Source organism: Dermochelys coriacea, chromosome 7 (genome assembly GCF_009764565.3).
Source record: "Dermochelys coriacea isolate rDerCor1 chromosome 7, rDerCor1.pri.v4, whole genome shotgun sequence".
Lineage (NCBI taxonomy): Eukaryota > Metazoa > Chordata > Testudines > Dermochelyidae > Dermochelys > Dermochelys coriacea.
The window spans coordinates 31,497,832-31,515,105 of NC_050074.1; the positions used below are offsets into that span (position 1 = coordinate 31,497,832).

Below are 17,274 nucleotides of genomic sequence, written 5' to 3' on the forward strand. Positions count from 1 at the left end.
TTAATTACCCTCACTATGAAAAATGGACACCTTTTTTCCAACCTGCATTTGTCTAGCTTCAACTTCCACCACCAGAATCATGTTAGACTTTTGTCTGCCAGATTGAAGATAGCTTTATCATCAAATGTAGAGATTGGAATCAAGTCGCCTCTTAACCTTCTCTTTGGTAAGCTAGATAGATTTTGCTCCACACTCCATTGACCTTTCAGTCCTTCAGTCAAGATTGCCATCACTTTCTGAGAGGTAAAAAGATTCTGAGAGTGAGATCAATGGCCCAGCCTCATCGGGATACTTTGTGCAACTGAGGTCACCCCATTTCGAGAAGGATATTACAGAACTAGGGCGGGGCATGGGGTTCAGAGAAGAGCGATGAGAAGGCTCCAGGATCTGGGAAAACTACATAGAGAAACTAGGATTGTCCACCTTCAAAAGACGACAAAGAAGGGATTGGATAAAAGTCTATACAATAATGCTGAGAAGATCATTTTCTTAGCCCATTGCTTGGATCACTTCAGTCCTCTCTTTGCATCCCTCCATTGGCTCCCTGTCTATATCGTAAACATGAGCCAACTGTCTCTCCTCTCAAAGCCCTTCACAGCCTATCCCCACCTGACCTGTCACCTCTTATTTACTATCAAGGTGTCATCTCCAACCTCTGATCATCTCACCACACTGGCCCCCCTCACCACTTGTTATATTTTCAAACACCCTTGTCCTTTCCCCCAGACTGCCCCTCACACTTAGGATGAGCTCCCCATAAATGCCCAAAAGAGATCATCCTTGTTCTCCTTCAAACTTGCCTTTGCTAGGACACTGACAACACGTGAATCGGTTAGGCTGCCCATTATGTCGGCCAATAGCATCTTGTCGTTATTGGGCTTCCCTTGGCTGTCCTTTATTGTATTAGCCTTTGCTTGTCAGCTCTTTGGGTAAGGGACTGGCTTTTTGTTCAGCATGTACCAGACCGGGGGCTCCTGGGAACTATGGTCATACAAATAGATACAGGGAGATTCTGTTGTCCCAATCTCTTAACACAAGAAAGAGGCAACATTTTGGTTCCATTGAATGAGGGACATTCAAAAGTGAGCAAAGGAAACCAAGACTGCATGTTTTTCCAACAGATCTGCTCTCACTCAACCAGGAATTCATTCAGGGCAGTCCTTGAGCCTGTGCCATACCAGAGGTCAGATGAGATCACCACAACAACCACTTCTAGCCTCAAAGTCTACATTGCTGTTTAGCTCAAGCCAGAGAGAATTGTGGGAATTCAATCCCCACCTTCCACAATTCCCTGAGGGAAGGGCTGCTGGTATCCCACAATGCACTTCCACAGTGGCCCAGGGGGCAGGGCTGTGGCTAATGGCACAAAAGCCCACTAGGATACCAACCTGCACCACTGCTAAAGGGGGTGAAAAATGGGGGCACTTATTTAGTCAGCAAGGGTAGTGTCCAGTCACCCTAGCTGCTACACATCTTTTCCTGATGCATGTTCCTACTGGGATGCCAGCCCTAACAAAAGCAGTCACATGTGCACACGTGCTAGTACCACAGCAATAGCAGCTGCAGTACAGCACCCAGGAAGGTACCACTACTGCTGCCCTATGGCCTAATTATTACATAATACCTCAGGGCAGATCTGCCCTGACATTAGCTCTGTGGAAAGGCTTAAAGGTACCGCACAGCATCAGTGGAGACAGTAGGAGTATTCCAGGATGACATAGGAAGATTAAATAGATTTTATTATGAGTATTTTTCCCTACAGCTTTCCTTGGAAAGGACACCATTCTAGCGAGAGTCAGGCCTTGCTGGATAAAGTTTTCAAGTCACCCAACTGCTTTTCAGAGCCTTTTCAAAATCCTGTGAGATTTAGGAACACAAGTGCAAATTTCTAAAAGGTAGTTTGGGAGCCTAGTGGGTAGAGGACTGGACTGGGACTCAGGAGACCTGCATTCTATCAACTGCCACTGGCCTGCTGGGTCACCTGAGGAAGTCACACCCCCTCCCTGGGCCTCAGTTTCCCCATCTATAGATTAGGGAGTGCAATACCAACTTCTCATCTGTAAATGTCAAAATGCTTTACAAAGGAAGTATGATTCATAGGTTCAAAAAGGCAGAGGGGACCACCTAGTCAGAGTGCCTAACAGCCCACCAGACATGCCTGAAATAGTTCCTGGTTGAGGTAGAACAGATCTTGGGGTGGGAAGAGAAAACAAAAAAAGACATCCAATCACAATTTTTGATTTAACAGCCATGAAAAAAATCCACTACACTATAATAGCTAGTTACAACTTTAAGAAATATCTTGAGCATTTGGGACACTGCAATAGAGTCCCAACTGCACAAATATCTGTTTGGTTTTTTTAAATGGATTCTAGGCAGTATGGCTGTGGCAAAGAGGCTGAACACACAGGTAGTGCAACTTAAGGACTCAGACACTCATTACAAACCACCCTTCTTGGATTTTTCCTTTTTCAAGAGCTCATGATTTAAGCCATTAAAAAAAAAAAAGGTGGGGCAGGGCTAGAATCAACTATAGCTACTCTAAACAAACCCATCATTAGTGCTCCCCTACAGAGTGTAGAGAAATTGTATTTTGAGTTGAAAACATCAGACTAGAACTCCAAGCTGCGAAGCAGGTCTAGACATGGGTGATTAGAGTTGGCCTTCACTTCAAAATTGGATTGTTTAGTTGTTTGGTTCTCCCTCCATTCGATGGATCAGCTCAGACTTTAAGGCCAAAAGGGACCACTGCTATGCTGTCTTACCTCCCCTGTAACTGTCCATACAACTTAACTGAATTAATTCCTGTTTAAACTAAAGAGGACCTTTCAGAAAAAGACCCAAAAGATTTCAGATTTTGAGTGATAGGGAATCCACCACAGCACTTGGGGAGCTGTTCCTAACAGGAGGGTAAATTACTGTTTGGAATCTGCACCTTATGTTTTAGTCTGAATTTGTCACACTACAGCTTCCAGCCACTAACTCTCGTTAGACCTTTGTCTGCCAGAGTGACGAGCCCTCTATTAACATAGCTGGTCAAGAGTTCTCCAACAGAGCAACTGTTTGGTTGGAAAATGCCGATTTGACTAAACTGAAGCATCTCACAGGAATGCATTGCCAGTTTTGCTGAAAGATAAAGGCTGAAATGAAGTATTTTGATCATATACATTTAGATTATAGATATTATATACAAGCTGAAGGGAAGCTCTTCAACTAGATCATTTCCTAAACAAAAATTGGTCATTTTGATTTTTGGTCCCAAGTTGGGCCAAAAGGAAGTTTCAATCCTCTCTATTGACGAAGCTTCTCTTCCCCATGGAGATACTTATCCACTGATTAAGTTACCCCTTTGCCATTTCTTTCACAAGCTAAATATAGTGCGCTCCTCCAGTCCAGCTTAACAGTTTCTGCCACAATGTAGGATCTTTATTAAAGACTTTTATTGAAGAGTTCAGTACAGGTTACATAAAACATGCCTTTGCAGACAGCTTGGTGACAGACAATAGATATAAAAGCTAGATGGGAGCAATGCTGGAGTTCGGATTCAAGTGTAAAAGACAGACATTTAGATCTGCAGCCCTTTTGGGGGTTACGGCTTGTCCTAGTTCAGTCCCCGCCCTGCCATGAAACATCTCTTTAGGGTTCCAGTGTTTTGGATTCCCTACAAGGGTCCTCGACAGCTAGGACAGGACATACCCCATGGCATGGGGTGCTTTGAGAGGGCTGTACACAACTGGGAGGCTAAAGAGACAGCCCTGGGAGTGTCCAAATGCAGATTCTCTCCTTCCCAAACTCTTCTCAGATCAGCCAAGACAGATTGAGCAAGGGATATAGGCTAGTGGCACAATGGGTTCACTCTGCAGCCAGGGAAGATGGGTGTGGAGCAGAGAGTGGCAGCTTGGGTAGTCTCTTCCACACACTGATCTGCAGCACTAGAGACAAAAGGTATAATTTCACTGTTGGGGCATCAGTTCAGGCACCAAGCCTGACACAGCCACCTCAGGATAGAGATCCTGTATCTGCTGCTTGTCCCTCCCAGTTCCCCTGATGTACACCTTCCCAAGCAAGCTGCCATCTCACCCCCCTAGGGTGACCAGATGTACTGATTTTATAGGGACAGTCCTGATTTTGGGGTCTCTTATATAGGCTCCTATTACCCCCCACCCTGTCATGATTTTTCACATTTGCCATCTGGTCACCCTAGAGTGACCAGAGAGCAAGTATCAAAAATTGGAATTTTCCCCTTGGGGGGGAGGGGATAGTTGTGTATATAAAACAAAGCCCCCGATAATAGTGGGATATCTGGTCACCTTACACCCCACTCATTGACACAGCATCACTGCCACCCCAGCCTGCCCTTCACCACATGCTAGGAAGCCCCACAGCCCCTCCTTAGCCTGTGCAGAGGTGGACCATGCAGGCGAGGTATTCACCACAGTGAGCTGGAACTTACTATAGTAAAGCCCAGCTAGTTGTGCATCCCAGGAATCCTCCCCACCCCACATCTTCAGTGGGGAGCCTCAATGGGCTGGCTGGGAACTAAGTTAAGTATTAGGGATCCTAACAAGGGCTTTTAGGCAGAGCTGTGCATGGCCAGTCACTTGCATCCCCATACAGACAGGAGAGCTGCCAGTTCCCCCCTCCACATCAGCATCCCTGCAGTGTTGGGAGAGCAATACCAGTGCAACTTTTGCATACAGGCCTATTCCAGCCCAGCCCCCAGAAGAGTGCCAGGCAGTATTTGACCATCACTCTGTGCTGTAAGCATGCACCTCCAACAGCACAGCACCCCCTAGTGCCAGGCACCGGCTGGGAGCACACAGCACAGCACCTCTTAGCATCACACAGGGGTCAGTACCGACTTGGGTGAAAACATCCCCTACTGAGCCCCCAGCAACACAGCACCCTCAAGTGGCATATGGGTCAGGCAGGGCTTGTGCAGTCACCTACCCAAGGATCAACCCACCACAACTCCTGCTTAGGCCCTGGCCTCTGCCAGGAGCCACATCATGGAGCCCCAGACCTTAAGGGACCATTAAGTCATTTCAGCCCAGCCCAGCCACCTTTGTAAGGCAACACTTAAAGTCTGAATTCAATTGTGGGTCTAAGGCAGGAAAACCCAGATCCACTCAGGACTCCCCATCTGCCCATTTCCAGGGCCCAGCTCAACCATGGGGCTCACTTACTAGATGCATACAGGAGTCTCTTGCCATTGTCCACAGCCCTTGCTGATCCACACTCTTCATCTACTAGATGCTGGCAAGAGAAAGGACATGGGTGAGGCCCAACATCTGTGAGCTTATGGGGCTGACCCCCAGCTTCAGTCTATTCTACACAGGATGTCCCGTATGGCTGTCAGATCAGAGTGTGGGGTTTAGAAAAAGCCTATATATAGTGTGTGTACATACGTACACCCCCCCCCCCAGGACAAGACTTAGGGCAGATGCAGTTAATATAGTATAAAGGCCTTACTCTGGAATAGCTTGTTCCCCTTCCTGGATGATAGGAAGTTATACCAGCATGAGGCACCTTTATAATCTGCATCCACACTAGGGGATGCCATGTGGCTAGAGCACTGGACTGAGACCCAGGACACCTGGATTCTATTCCAGCTCTGCTAGGGGACCTTGGCAAGTCACTTTGCCTTCTGGTGTCTCAGTTTCCTCAGCTGTAAAATGGGGGAGGGGGACACCAACCTCTCTTGTGAAGCACTTTGAGATCTACTGATGAAGATCACAAGGGGGTGGGGATCAGAGGTTTAGGCAATACAGCAGTAGGGGCACACAGCATTTCAGTCCCCACAGAAGAGCAAACCCAGGCTGCAGAGCCAGGACACTGCCCCAGGCTCCTTGTTAACCCCAGAGTTTAATCCCCAAAAGCCTGAGCCGCTGGCCCGAGAAGGGGCTGAGTTAGGCTGTGTAGGAACTCTGCCCCCTTTGGTTGCCAAGAGATTTCAGAACAAGGACAGGACATGGTGGGGGATCTGTGTCTCAGGAACCCCAACCAAGAAGCCAGCTCAGTGTCACGACACAGAATCTACCTCGGCCTCTGTACAGCTCCCCAGATTTCAAGCCAACTGCAGCATTAATGTGGATTTTAAGGTGGGGTGGATGGTTCTGTGGCAGGCAGAGAAACCTCACCTCAGGTCCCTTGCCAGCAAGGCAGGTGCTCCCAGCAGCCCCTGCAGGCTGTTGGAGATGGACCCAGTACTCCGAGTCCTGGGTCCCCCGAGTGGCTGGGTCCCATGGAGGTACCTCCTCCCTGCGGGTGCCCTGGAGATGGGAGCAGGGTTAGTGGCAGCCTGGCACACCTCTCGAGGGGTGAAAGGTTCTCACCACCTTACCCCTGCCCTCCCACACAGCCAAAAGCACAGTACAGCCCCCTTCCCCATCTCACACAGCCCAGCCCTCCTCCTAGTACAGACCTCTGAGCTCCCCACAGCCCTCCCCCAAAAAACAAATTCTGATATCCCCAGACCAGTCCCTCCCCCAACTCAGCACAACCTGCTCCCCCCACCCAGCTATTTCTTGTGCTGCCACCAGCCCCCCCCTTTAAAATCCTGACCATTCACTCCAGTGCCAACTGCTAGATCCATTACCCCCCCTGCCCTTAACCCTGCACCCCAGACAGATTCCCACTAACTGTGCTCCCAGCACTGCTGCACCCAACCCCCACCTTCCAACCACATACACCCCCATGGCCAGAACCTACCCCTCCACTACACTCCAGGACATCCCACAGCCAGACATGCTCCCCTGCTGCTCCAGGACTAGCAGGACCTCCCCCACCCCACAAATTCCCCTGCAGTGAACTCCTCCCCCGCTGTATCCAGCCAGGCATGGAACGGATACCCCGCCAGCTTGGCTGGGCTGCTCCAGAACTGCCAGGCTGGCTTGGTCTGGCTCTGATCTCATCTCCTCTTCATCCATTATGGTGGTCCAGGAGGACAGGACAGCGGGCTCCTTGGACAAGCATCTCTTGGGAGGAACAGGGACCATTACACATGGGGGTCTCTTCAGCACCTTGCCCTTGGCAGCTTGCCATTCTGCCAGCTGGGCCCTGGAGGCAGAGTGGGTCAAGAGGTGAGTGCCCACCCCAACACTTCCCAGGAGGACATGTGGGGTTACAGTAAAACATCTCCCCAGACATAGGCCACCTTAATCCTGCCCCTCCATTTGAGATGCAAACCTCAAAAGAGCAGCACAGGACATTTTGGTGGGGGGGGGGGGGGAGGCTGCATCTCAGGAGACCTGTGACCAAGATACTCTGAATTTGGGCCAAGAGACCTATTGCACCCTGTAAAGTTGCACCCCAAATTTCAAGCCAATGGCACCACAAGATGGCCTCAGAGAGGACTTAAACATCGGTGGTTTTGGCATAGAGGTTGAAGATCTAGACTGCCCCCAAAGCACCTGATGCCCTAGTGCAAGCTGGGGGGCAATCTATAGGAGTCCTCTGAATCCCACTGTTAGTTTAAGAGGTACATGGAGGAACTGGGCCCAGCTGGACTCAGTGGGAGGACAATGCATTGGGTTGAGACTCAGGATATGCCATCACTGCTTGGGTAAATAGTAGGGGACCCCTTTGCAGCCAAACCCACCCCCCTGGTGAGGAGACCCCCCCACATTACCCCAACCACTCCTGTGTTGGGCAGAAGGCCTTGGTGCCAGGGCACTATGAAGCAGGCAGCCCCCCACTCACCTCCTGGCATTGATGGCTGGTTTGACCACAGCATGCTTGTGCCTGCTGGTGGGTTTGGGCTCCTGGGCAGCAGGACTGTGCAGCTCAAACAGCATCACTGCCCTGGGCGAGGAGATGGGTCTCACTCTACCGAGAGCTGGCTTGGTCGGGGGCAGCAGGATCCTGCTGCCCTTGAGCTGGGTCTGGTCTGTGACATGGCCTGTTCTCAGGGCAGTGTTAGCCCGCCAGGCCCCTGCAGAAGCCCTGCGGGAGGTGATGGTGTTGGGAGAGTGCACCACAGGCTGCCAGGCAATGCCCAGGCTGGCCTCCACAGGCAGCCTCTGGCGGAAAGAGCAGGTCTTTGAGGGCACAAGCCTGCCCAGGTAATAGCCCAGGGGAGACTTCCTGGGCACCAAGGTGAAACTGAGGTTCAGCCGCTCGGCAATGCTCTGCTTCTCCTTCTGGCTCCTCAGGTGCTTCCTGAGAGACACCGGCCTGTCCCTCAGCTCGCCAACTCCAAATGGGGTGCTGGGATTTTCCCACCAGCTGCCAGCACCAGCCATGGCCTTCAGTGGCGTGATCCTGGAAAGGGGGAAGCTATAGAGGGCTACAGCATCTCTGCATCTGGAAAACAAGAGGAGGACCCATCTCAGAGCCCAGCTGTTCGCTTGGGGCTGATGCAATGGGACAGCCCAGGATGGTGCATCAACCACTGGGATAGAACCTAGTGCCTCTGGTTCTAAAGCAGTGATACTTGAACTGAGGCTCATGAAAATCCCAGGTGATACTGGGCCAACTGTGCATTAAGGAAAGAAGTTCCCCATTGCTGCCAGCTGCATGGGCTATCAGGTGAGACTCAAAAACCCTAGCCACATCACACACCTGGGAAGCAAACTGCATGGACTGGTGCAGCTGCTGGAGTTATTTAGAGCACAGACACACACACACCCTGCTTGTCTCTCCATTAGAGTTCTCCAGGAGCTGGAAGTAGAAACTGGGCAAACAGATTTTTTTTGTTCGTGGGCAGTCCTGAACAAATCAAAAATTAATTTGACCCAATCAAAAAAATCCCATGTTTGTCAAGTTTTTACCAAAAAAGTAAGAAAATTTGGGTCAAATAACTGGTTTCATTTTCAGCTATTTCAACCTGTTCAGTTTAAAAGATTCAAGAAAATTCTTAAGTGAAAAAGTTGGAATATCCCCTCCTGCAACCAAAAAATAATTTGGCAAACCAGTATGAATTTGCTAAACATTCTGGTGTTGCCAAATCTGCCTTTTTCCACCCAAGGGGTTTTGGCCAAAAACCCCCAAGAACAAAAACCTCACTCCAACTCCCCTGTCAGGCAGCCTCCAGGCAAGCAAACGTCAGAGTGCTGCAGGAAGGCAGGCAAGAGCAAACAGGATTTTAGAACAGCATAGGGTTTGGAAGGGACCTTGACAGGTCAAGTCCAGACCCCCCCCCCCCCCTCGCCGGGGCCAGGCCAATAAACCTAAACCATCCCTGATAGATGTTTATCCAACCTGGTCTTAAAACCAGCCCATGCAGGGGAGTCCACAGCCTCCCTTGGACACCTGTCCCAGAGCTTTACTGCACTTAGAGTTAGAGCATCCTCTTAGATGCACTTAGAGTGGCAGCAGGCCACAGCCCAACAAATGCACCTGCCTCAGTTTCCCTTCTCAAGGACTCCACTTCAGGCTCTCTTGCTTCAATACCCTTCCTTGGGGGCAGTTTTTTATTGAACCCATGGTGCAAATCAGTCCATAAGAAGAGTCCCAATACAGGCCATTTCCCATAACTGGTGGACATCATCCATAAAATCCTGCTCTTCTGAGCAGGCACCCACACCAGCCTTGTTGCTGGAGTCCTTCCACACCATACTCCCATGTCTTCCGCTACACCTTGGCTCCTTGTGGGTCTTCTCTTGGTCTGCCAGGATGGTCATCCCAAGCCTTCCAGCTGGAGTGCAATCCTGCTCTTCCCACTGGGAACTCCCCAGCCTCTCCATTAGGAGATCATCTCTGTCCCCACTTCCCCAGCCTTCTCACTAGTTCCCCAGGTCCAGTTTTCTGGTGCTGAGTCATCAGCAGGTGAGCCCCCCCAGTCTGGGCTCTCCAGTTAGAGCCAGCAGGCAACTCCCTTGGCTGTGCCTCCTCCAGCCTCAGCACTGCTCTGGCTTGGCAGGTCAGTCCACAAACTCCTCGTTGCCCTCCTTGCCTTCAACCATCCCCAGGAAACACCTTCTGGCTTGGGCAACACTCACCTGTCCCTGCTCCCAACTGACTCAGTCTCACCAGGTATCCTGACTAACCCAGGGTCCCTCTTACACCTGAACTCCAATTCTCCATTATCCCCTGTGGCCCCAGGTGCTGCCCTGCCCTCTTAAATGGCCCTGTGGGAGCATCTTTTCTGGCCCACGGGAGCCAGATCTGTGACACTAACCTGAACACCCAGTGCTGCAAACCCACCTTCTTGACCTGCCCTAGGTGGAGAACAATTGATTCCCATCCTCTTTATAACAACCTTGTACTCCTCTGAAGACTTATGTCCCCCTCAGTCTGCTCTTCCCTAGGCTAAACCTAGTTCTTTCTACCTTTCCACATGGGACAGTTCTAAGCCTCGAGCTTTATTTTTGCAGCTCTGCTCCGCACTCAAATTTTCTTGAAGTGTGGCACCCAGAACAGAAAGCAGGACTCTAGCTGAGGCCTCACTGTGCCCAGTGAGCAGAATAATTACCTCTCGTGTTTTACATGTACCACTCAAGTTAATACACCCCAGCCTGATGCTGTGACACAGGACCCTAGCAGTGGCTGGTGTAACCGTGTTCTGGCCTCACCAGTCTGTCACAGCATGCACACCACCCACTCTCTCCCACTTCGGGCAGCCCAACTCACTGGGCAGCTTACCATTCCCCTCTACGGCTTCCAAGACCAGTGACCAATACTCAGTCACTGCCACTGGCTTTGGGAAGAAAAGAGCCCATGTTAGTTTAAGCTATGGCCCTGAAGCTCCAGGAATACAACCATGGGGCTTGGAACAATCTCATTAGACCGACCCTCATGTGCATGGGGTCAGTGTTGGCTACCTTACACCTACAGCCACCTGATTTTCACAGCCACTGAGCACTAGCAGTGATAGATTGGTTCAGGGTACAATGGGTCTGACCCCACCCCCAGATCGTACAAGCAACACCACCCACCTTCTAGGAAACACAGAGGTAAGGCAGCTACCAAACTCTAGGAGTAGGAGAGGGGCTGGAGGTACATGGGTGGTTGCCAGAGGGATCAAGGTTTGCAGAGAGATGCATAAGCTGGGGGGGAATCAAGGGAGGAAGAAGAGAATCAGGCTTTGCATGAGCCTGGTGGGAGTGCACAGGCTGGGATAGGAGAGCAGGAGGAATCAGAGTTTGCAGTGGGTCAGCCCCAAGGGTCTCCTTGAGCCCTCCAGGACCTATTAACCACTCAGGAAGGTTTTACCTCAGGCCTATTTACAGCCCTCCCAGCTGGCACAAGAAGCCACCCAGCACAACAGTTTCCCACAAGGTGGCCCACCCACAGGATGCCACTATGTCTCCCCACAATGCACCCCACTTCCACCAATGCAGCAGGAGTACACTGCACTAGTACAAATAGCCTAGAGCAAACACTCTTCCCCACCAGCTTTGCAGGTGGCACCACACAAACCAAACTTTCCTCTGATGACGCTCTAGCATACAGAAGGAAGGGAGGCACTAAGAACTTTGCATTAAGCAGGGCTCACAACACCCTGTATGATGCAGGCAGGAGAGTAGACTAGCCTCAGGTGACAAGTTCTAATTTATTCCTTCTCCCCTATGTTAGGAAAAGCTGCATTACACCCAAACTAGCTACACTCTCTTTTGTAAGAGCTAGGAGCCCACAAAGCAGAACAAGAAGAAAAGGAGTACTTGTGGCACCTTAGAGACTAACAAATTTATTAGAGCATAAGCTTTCGTGAGCTACAGCTCACTTCATCAGACACATTCATCTGAAAGCAGAACAAGGATACAGTTAGTAAGTTCCTTACAAGTCCAGATAAATACACAACCCCTCCCTCTTTAAGCCAATCATCTATGAACCAGAGCTGCAAAACCAGGGAACCTTAAACAAGCTCAAACAACCAACTAACCCCAACAATCAATACACTAGGATCTACAACAACCAACCCAAACAGACACAAGACCATACCTCTCGTCCCCCTCAACTGCCTCAGTCACACCTGCCCCAAAGTCCTGCTATTTCTCTAACCATCCTGCCAATCAGCATCAGGATGATATCCTTTGGTCAACAGGGACTTGAGGACCCACCCAGTTATCCCAACACCACATTGGCTAGGCAGCTAGCTCCACCCTTTGGGAAGGAGGGGTCTGGCAGGCCAATTCCACATTAGATAAAGGGGTCATGAAATATCCGGCCCTCCTTGGTTTCTCTGGAGGGGATGTTTGGAATAATCCTGGTTTTCTAGGTCTAGTCTTGGAGGAGGAAATATAACTAAGGTTTCTTAGGCAGAATTCAAATGCTGATCTCTCTGGCCTAGCATATGAGTGGGCAAGCTTTCTGTGGGGCCATAGGCCCATCCACCCTGTTGCCCCCATCTCAAATCCCACTCCACCTCCATGCAAAGCAGATAGAGCAGATCTGTGATTTAGAACAGCTTTGAGTCTAAGCCTAGACCCTGTACCGGGTAGCACCTTCTTCCAAATGGGCTGAGTTTTGGATGAGTTTCTGTAGATCTTTCAGTGACTAGGATGTTAGAAGGGGACTCAGGATGCCTGGGTTCTATTCCCAGCTCTGCCACTGAGCTATGGGGTGACCCTTCCACTCTCATTCTTTGACTGTTTCAACTGAAAACTCTCTGGGACAGAGACTGTCTTTCACTGTGTGTCTCCAGCACCTGGCACAATGGTGCCATGACCTTGACTGGCTCCTCCAGGTTCCACTGTAGGAAATAAAATCCACTAGCTATGTGGACAGTCCCATCTCCTTGCCAAAGGCAGCATGTTTCAGTGAGATCTCTAGCAAGCTGGAGAACTTTGACCAGTGCACTCTGCAGCCTCTGAACTCAAGTAGCTGCAAAATAGGCATGAACCAGCTCTAGCTCCAGGATGAGGACTCTTGGGTTCCAATCCTGGCTCTCTACTCAACTCCCACTGTAAGCAGCAGTGACACACCCATATGCCTCAGATTTCTGTGTTAAACAGGGAGAATTTACCCAGTATGAGGGGCCTTGCAAATTAAAGCCACATGAAGGTTAATTGGTTTGCTCCGGCCAGTCCCAGTGCCCAGGGACCCCAAATACATAAGCTCCCATCCCTTGGGGAAAATTATACCCCACATGGTGCTGCTAAGCAAGCGTACATCCCAAATAGCCCAGGGCGGGGTGGGGGGAATCTATTGCAGTTCCCCATTTGGGTACTTAAAGAGTTAACCTCATCCACTGCTAAGCCTAGTTACAGGGTCTCTCATCTAACTTTCCTCCAGCCCCTTAAATCATCTCTGCACCATTCTCCTCTAACAACCTCTCCCAGGCACAGAGAAGCACTACCTGCATCTAAGGGGACTCTAGCTGACTCCTTGCTGTTCTAGTGCTGTGATCCGACTGCAATCGCTGCAGGGAGGTGGAGTGTTATGGCATCAGGGCGAGGGGTATGGCTGCAGGGTTAATTTCAGTCCTGGATCAGAACAAAGAAACCTGCCACTGTGGATCTGAACTGGAATATCAGTCTCTGTCTCTCCCCATTGGGAAAAGGACAGCTAGCATAGGAAGAGAGAGTGGGGCCAGGCTGTTTCTGCCCCCTACATGTTAAGCTAAAAAATGCTTCCCCTAGCCAAGCCAGCTGCAAGAATAACAGCCCAGTAACACAATCACAGCTGCAGCTTGGTTGGTGCATTCAGATCACCTGCTTTGGCCCACTGCGTTCAAATGAGGTGCATTTCCTTTGTGATTGCAAATATAGTAGGGGTGCTGAGCATGTGCCCTGCAGGGAGCTGGGCATCTGGAAATCAAGCTGCTCTCAGCTGGCATTTCTGCCCTGTCCAACCTAATGCCCTATTTGGTAGAGGGAAAAGCTGTTGCTGCCTCTTGCATTAACAGATGACACCATCGCATCTTTCATGATTAGCTGCCCTGCCATAGCCCAGGAGTCCCACATACTAAGGGGCTGTGATAACTGGCTGAGTAGGACCACTCTTGTTACTACTGGGATAACTACTGCTGGGTCATCCTGACAGCACAGAATGTGAGGACCCCAGGAGCTGCTTCTGGGATGAAGCTGCTGTTCAGTACAGAAGAGAAAGTCTCTGAGTGCAACTGAAACAGCACAAGGGAAAGGAATTTTGCCCCTAGGTTAATTCTCTGCTGCAAGGGCAAAGCAGCAGGGTAGAGCAAAGCTGCAATCTCCTCCAAAGCATAGGCTGGGAGATCCCGTACAATTCCTGCTTGAGGCTGCAGGAACTTGATCCCCACCTCTGGCCCTTTTCATCTGATCCCTATCCCCAGCCAGGGTCAGCAAGCCTCAGCCTTTCCTGATTGGATTTTCCACTGGAGGTGGGTGTGAATAAGGGGAGTTCATCTTGAGGCTAAAAAGGGCTTCCATCTGCCCTAGTTCTAAGCCTGCTAGAGAGGGCAAGTTAAGAGCTACAGAGTATCTGACTCCTGAGCTGGCCCAATGTTTTAAATACTGACACAGCAGGGGCAGGGGTAGAATCATCACCACTGCAAATACAGGGAACCAGAGTACAGAGAGGGGATATGACTAGTCACAGAGCAGCACTAGCCCAGCTGGCCATGGAACCCAGGAGTCCTGCACTCCCAAACACAACTCAACCAGCAGCTACAGGTGTTACTTGGAATTCTGCTGCTGTCCATAACAATCAGGAAGTGCCTTCATCCCACACCAGTGAGCCTATGATTTGTCCGAGGGCTGCATTCCTCACAAACCCACTCCTTTCCCCAGACAGAGTTGGTACTCTGTAATTAAAGCACTAGCAGCCCCCCCCCATAAACTGAACCCCCAGGAACCAGGACAGGCCCAAGGACAAAAGATCAAAGGGTCTATACAAGTTATGGCCAATGCACAGCTGGAGAAGAGTTGACAATGCAGATGCATGCTGGGGCTGCTGTCCCCTTACCCATTTACACCTAGATGTAAAGGCCTGGGATAGCATGGACCAGCAGGTACAATCCTGCTGCCCCGAACCATTTGATCTGGTGCAGGGCCTAACCCTCAAGGTCAGCAATCAGGGGAAAAAAGGCAGAGTCAAAGCCAAGTGTCTGTAAGAGGGTTTATTGTAACAGCTTCAAGTCACTCCGCCATGGCAGCGGCGCTGCTGCTCCACACAGAGCCAGGGAACAAGTTAACAGCCCCAGGGGCCGGGTGTGGATTGTGGGGGCAGGGGCGAGCCCCGCCAGGGGCGCAGGGGAGTCCAGCCGGGCGGCCAGCGCGGATCAGACCCTGCCCGCTCAGTCGCGCTTCTTGTAGCTCTCCATGTTGGCCAGGATCCAGCCCGAGGGGGCCAGGAAGGCCATGATGAAGGCTCCCAGGCCGATGACGGTCTCCTGCGCGGGGGAGAAGAAGGCAGAGCTCAGGTGAGGACACAGCGGCTGGGGCCCCGTCCCCGTCCCCACCCCCCAGGCGCCGCGAAGCCCCAGCCCGGGCGGGCTCCCCAGGGAGGGGCGATCCGAGGCCGCAGCCGCCGCGCTGCAGCCCCGAGCCCCTGGGAAGGACGGTTCCGGACCCCCGCTCACCAGCGGCCCCACGCGGTTCTCCGGCGGGTACGAGTGCAGGCCGCGAGCGGGCGGCGCGAGCCGGGGGCGGAGCAGCGCGCGGAGCACGGGGGACACGGACATAGCGGCACGGGCAAGACGGCGGCCAGGTCGGAAGTGACGGAGGAAAAAGGGCCGGCTATAAAGACACGGGAACCGGAAGTGGCCTGAGTGGCCGGATCGTTTTGTGGGGGTGACGTCGCTTCAGGTGGGCGGAGTCATGCGGGGAATAGCCCCGCCCAACAAATTGGTCCAAATCCCTCCCATGGCGTCGGATCCGTGAGCGGGGTTGGGGGTATCCCCCTATGTCAATCCAGGGCTAGGGCGATCCCCCCACTGTACGGCCCCCCCAACCCTATATGGGGGTCAGGGCATTCCCATACATGCTTCAGCTCCCCCAGCTAGGGTCAGGGCACCCCCTGCACCACATGGCTCCTCCCCAGTCCCATATGGGGACCAAGGTGTCCCCCAACCACAGGGACCCCACATGTCAGCCAGGGGGCCAAGGCACCCCTCACATGGACCTCCACCCCACTGGGTAACAGCAGGGTCAGGGACATTCCCCACATCCAACATAGTGCAGAGGCACAAAGCCCCATCACAGGACTGGGGGAACCACACTGAACATAGAGCCCAGGATGCCCTTGTCCCGCTGCATGGCATCTCCATCACAGCACTGGGAGGCCCCTATGCCCAATGTTGCCCCCTGCCGCAACCCACCGCAGCACAACACCCCTCTCAGTACTGCAGAGTTCTCCACATCCAGTATGAGTCCCCGGGACATCGCCCACTGCATGGTGTCCCCATCCTCTCCCCACAGGGGCCGTGGGGCTTCCGACTCTGCACGCTGCCCCCTCTCCAAATTCACACCCACACGCTGCTCTCACGGTGCTCCTGAAAATGTGCCCGATATGCCATCATACCCGGGGGCATGGGGCAGTTCCCCACGTGGGATGATGCCCTCTATATGTTGGCATAGGGCTCAGACCCCACAGCAGTCAGGTCAGTGCACCCTCACACTGCCCAATGCTCGGGTCATGCTGTTACAGCAGACAAGGCAGCTCCCCCATTACCTCATGAAGATCCTGACCGTGTGGCTACTCCTCCACCTATGGCTCCTGATGGACATGAGAGCGGCGGGGTGGACGAGAGAGACATACAGTAGTTGAGACCGGTCCGGGGCGGCCTTCTGGGTCTGGGGAGGTGGAGCGGGGGCGAGGGGGGGGGATTGGAGCTGCGGCATGCAGGCAGGGTGCAATACCGCTTACTGCCACTAGATGGGGGTTCTGGTCCTTGCAGCACATGTGTTGTAGAGAGCAGAGAGCGGAGGTGCACCGCAGAGTTCAGATTTCAGGGAAGCTATAGGGCAGCCCCAGAGCGGGAGAACATGGAAAGAGGGGGAGAACTGCAGGAGTGGAGGCAGCACATACTTCCTGCTGCCTCCATTCCTGCAGCCCCAGCACACGGTTTACGCCCCCACCAATGCTCTAGACTAGCCAGGAGCGCAGACCCCAGGGTTGGATTCTGGGTCATGGGCGCCTGGAGATATCAGAATTCAAGGCCTCTCCTAGCACTTCTCAGGACACACTCCCATCCACATCCCATTGTCCTGCCACTCTGCTGAGTCCTCACCTTCCTCCCAAGCTGAGGTGGGAGCCCATGGGGCAGGTGGTTGGCCAGCCACTCTCAGCTCTGATTGCACCATTGTTAAGTGTCCAGGCTCCCTGCTGCATCCTTCACCTTGCTCTCTGCCTGACCACGCCCCAGCCCTGGCTTTGGCTCTGCAGCCAAGTGGGAGATTGCATGGGACACCA

General features: G+C 52.1%; 1 protein-coding gene and 1 long non-coding RNA gene across 3 annotated transcripts; both read right to left on the reverse strand.

Moving 5' to 3' along the window:
• Window positions 1-3,418: 3,418 nt before the first annotated feature.
• LOC119858919 (cytoskeleton-associated protein 2-like) lies at window positions 3,419-14,096 on the reverse strand. 2 transcript variants are annotated; one of them, XM_043518584.1, is made up of 6 exons: window positions 11,884-14,096; window positions 7,702-8,304; window positions 6,852-7,059; window positions 6,141-6,272; window positions 5,187-5,256; window positions 3,419-3,932 (listed from the first exon to the last, which is right to left on the reverse strand). In XM_043518584.1, the coding sequence occupies exons 2-6, from the start codon at window positions 8,241-8,243 to the stop codon at window positions 3,853-3,855; spliced, it is 1,032 nt and encodes a 343-aa protein (XP_043374519.1). In that variant the 5' UTR covers window positions 8,244-8,304; window positions 11,884-14,096; the 3' UTR covers window positions 3,419-3,852. The 2 variants fall into 2 exon arrangements, with proteins under 2 accessions (XP_043374519.1, XP_038266389.1); XM_038410461.2 differs by lacking the exon at window positions 11,884-14,096 and having other exon boundaries at window positions 7,702-8,325.
• An 866-nt stretch (window positions 14,097-14,962) lies between these two features.
• Window positions 14,963-15,761, reverse strand: LOC119859147. Its single transcript, XR_005294112.2, has 2 exons — window positions 15,443-15,761; window positions 14,963-15,253 (listed from the first exon to the last, which is right to left on the reverse strand). It is a non-coding gene; the product is annotated as an uncharacterized LOC119859147 (long non-coding RNA).
• Between the last annotated feature and the right edge of the window lie 1,513 nt (window positions 15,762-17,274).

Excerpts from the sequence above, each read along its gene's own strand:
- LOC119858919 (XM_043518584.1), bottom strand. The coding sequence starts at position 8,243 with ATGGCTGGTGCTGGCAGCTGGTGGGAAAATCCCAGCACCCCATTTGGA. Across the intron at positions 7,060-7,701 it reads CCAGCCATCAATGCCAGGAG|GGCCCAGCTGGCAGAATGGC; the intron begins GTGAGTGGGGGG and ends CTCTGCCTCCAG. Across the intron at positions 3,933-5,186 it reads GAGACTCCTGTATGCATCTA|TGCTGCAGATCAGTGTGTGG; the intron begins GTAAGTGAGCCC and ends TTTTGTCTCTAG.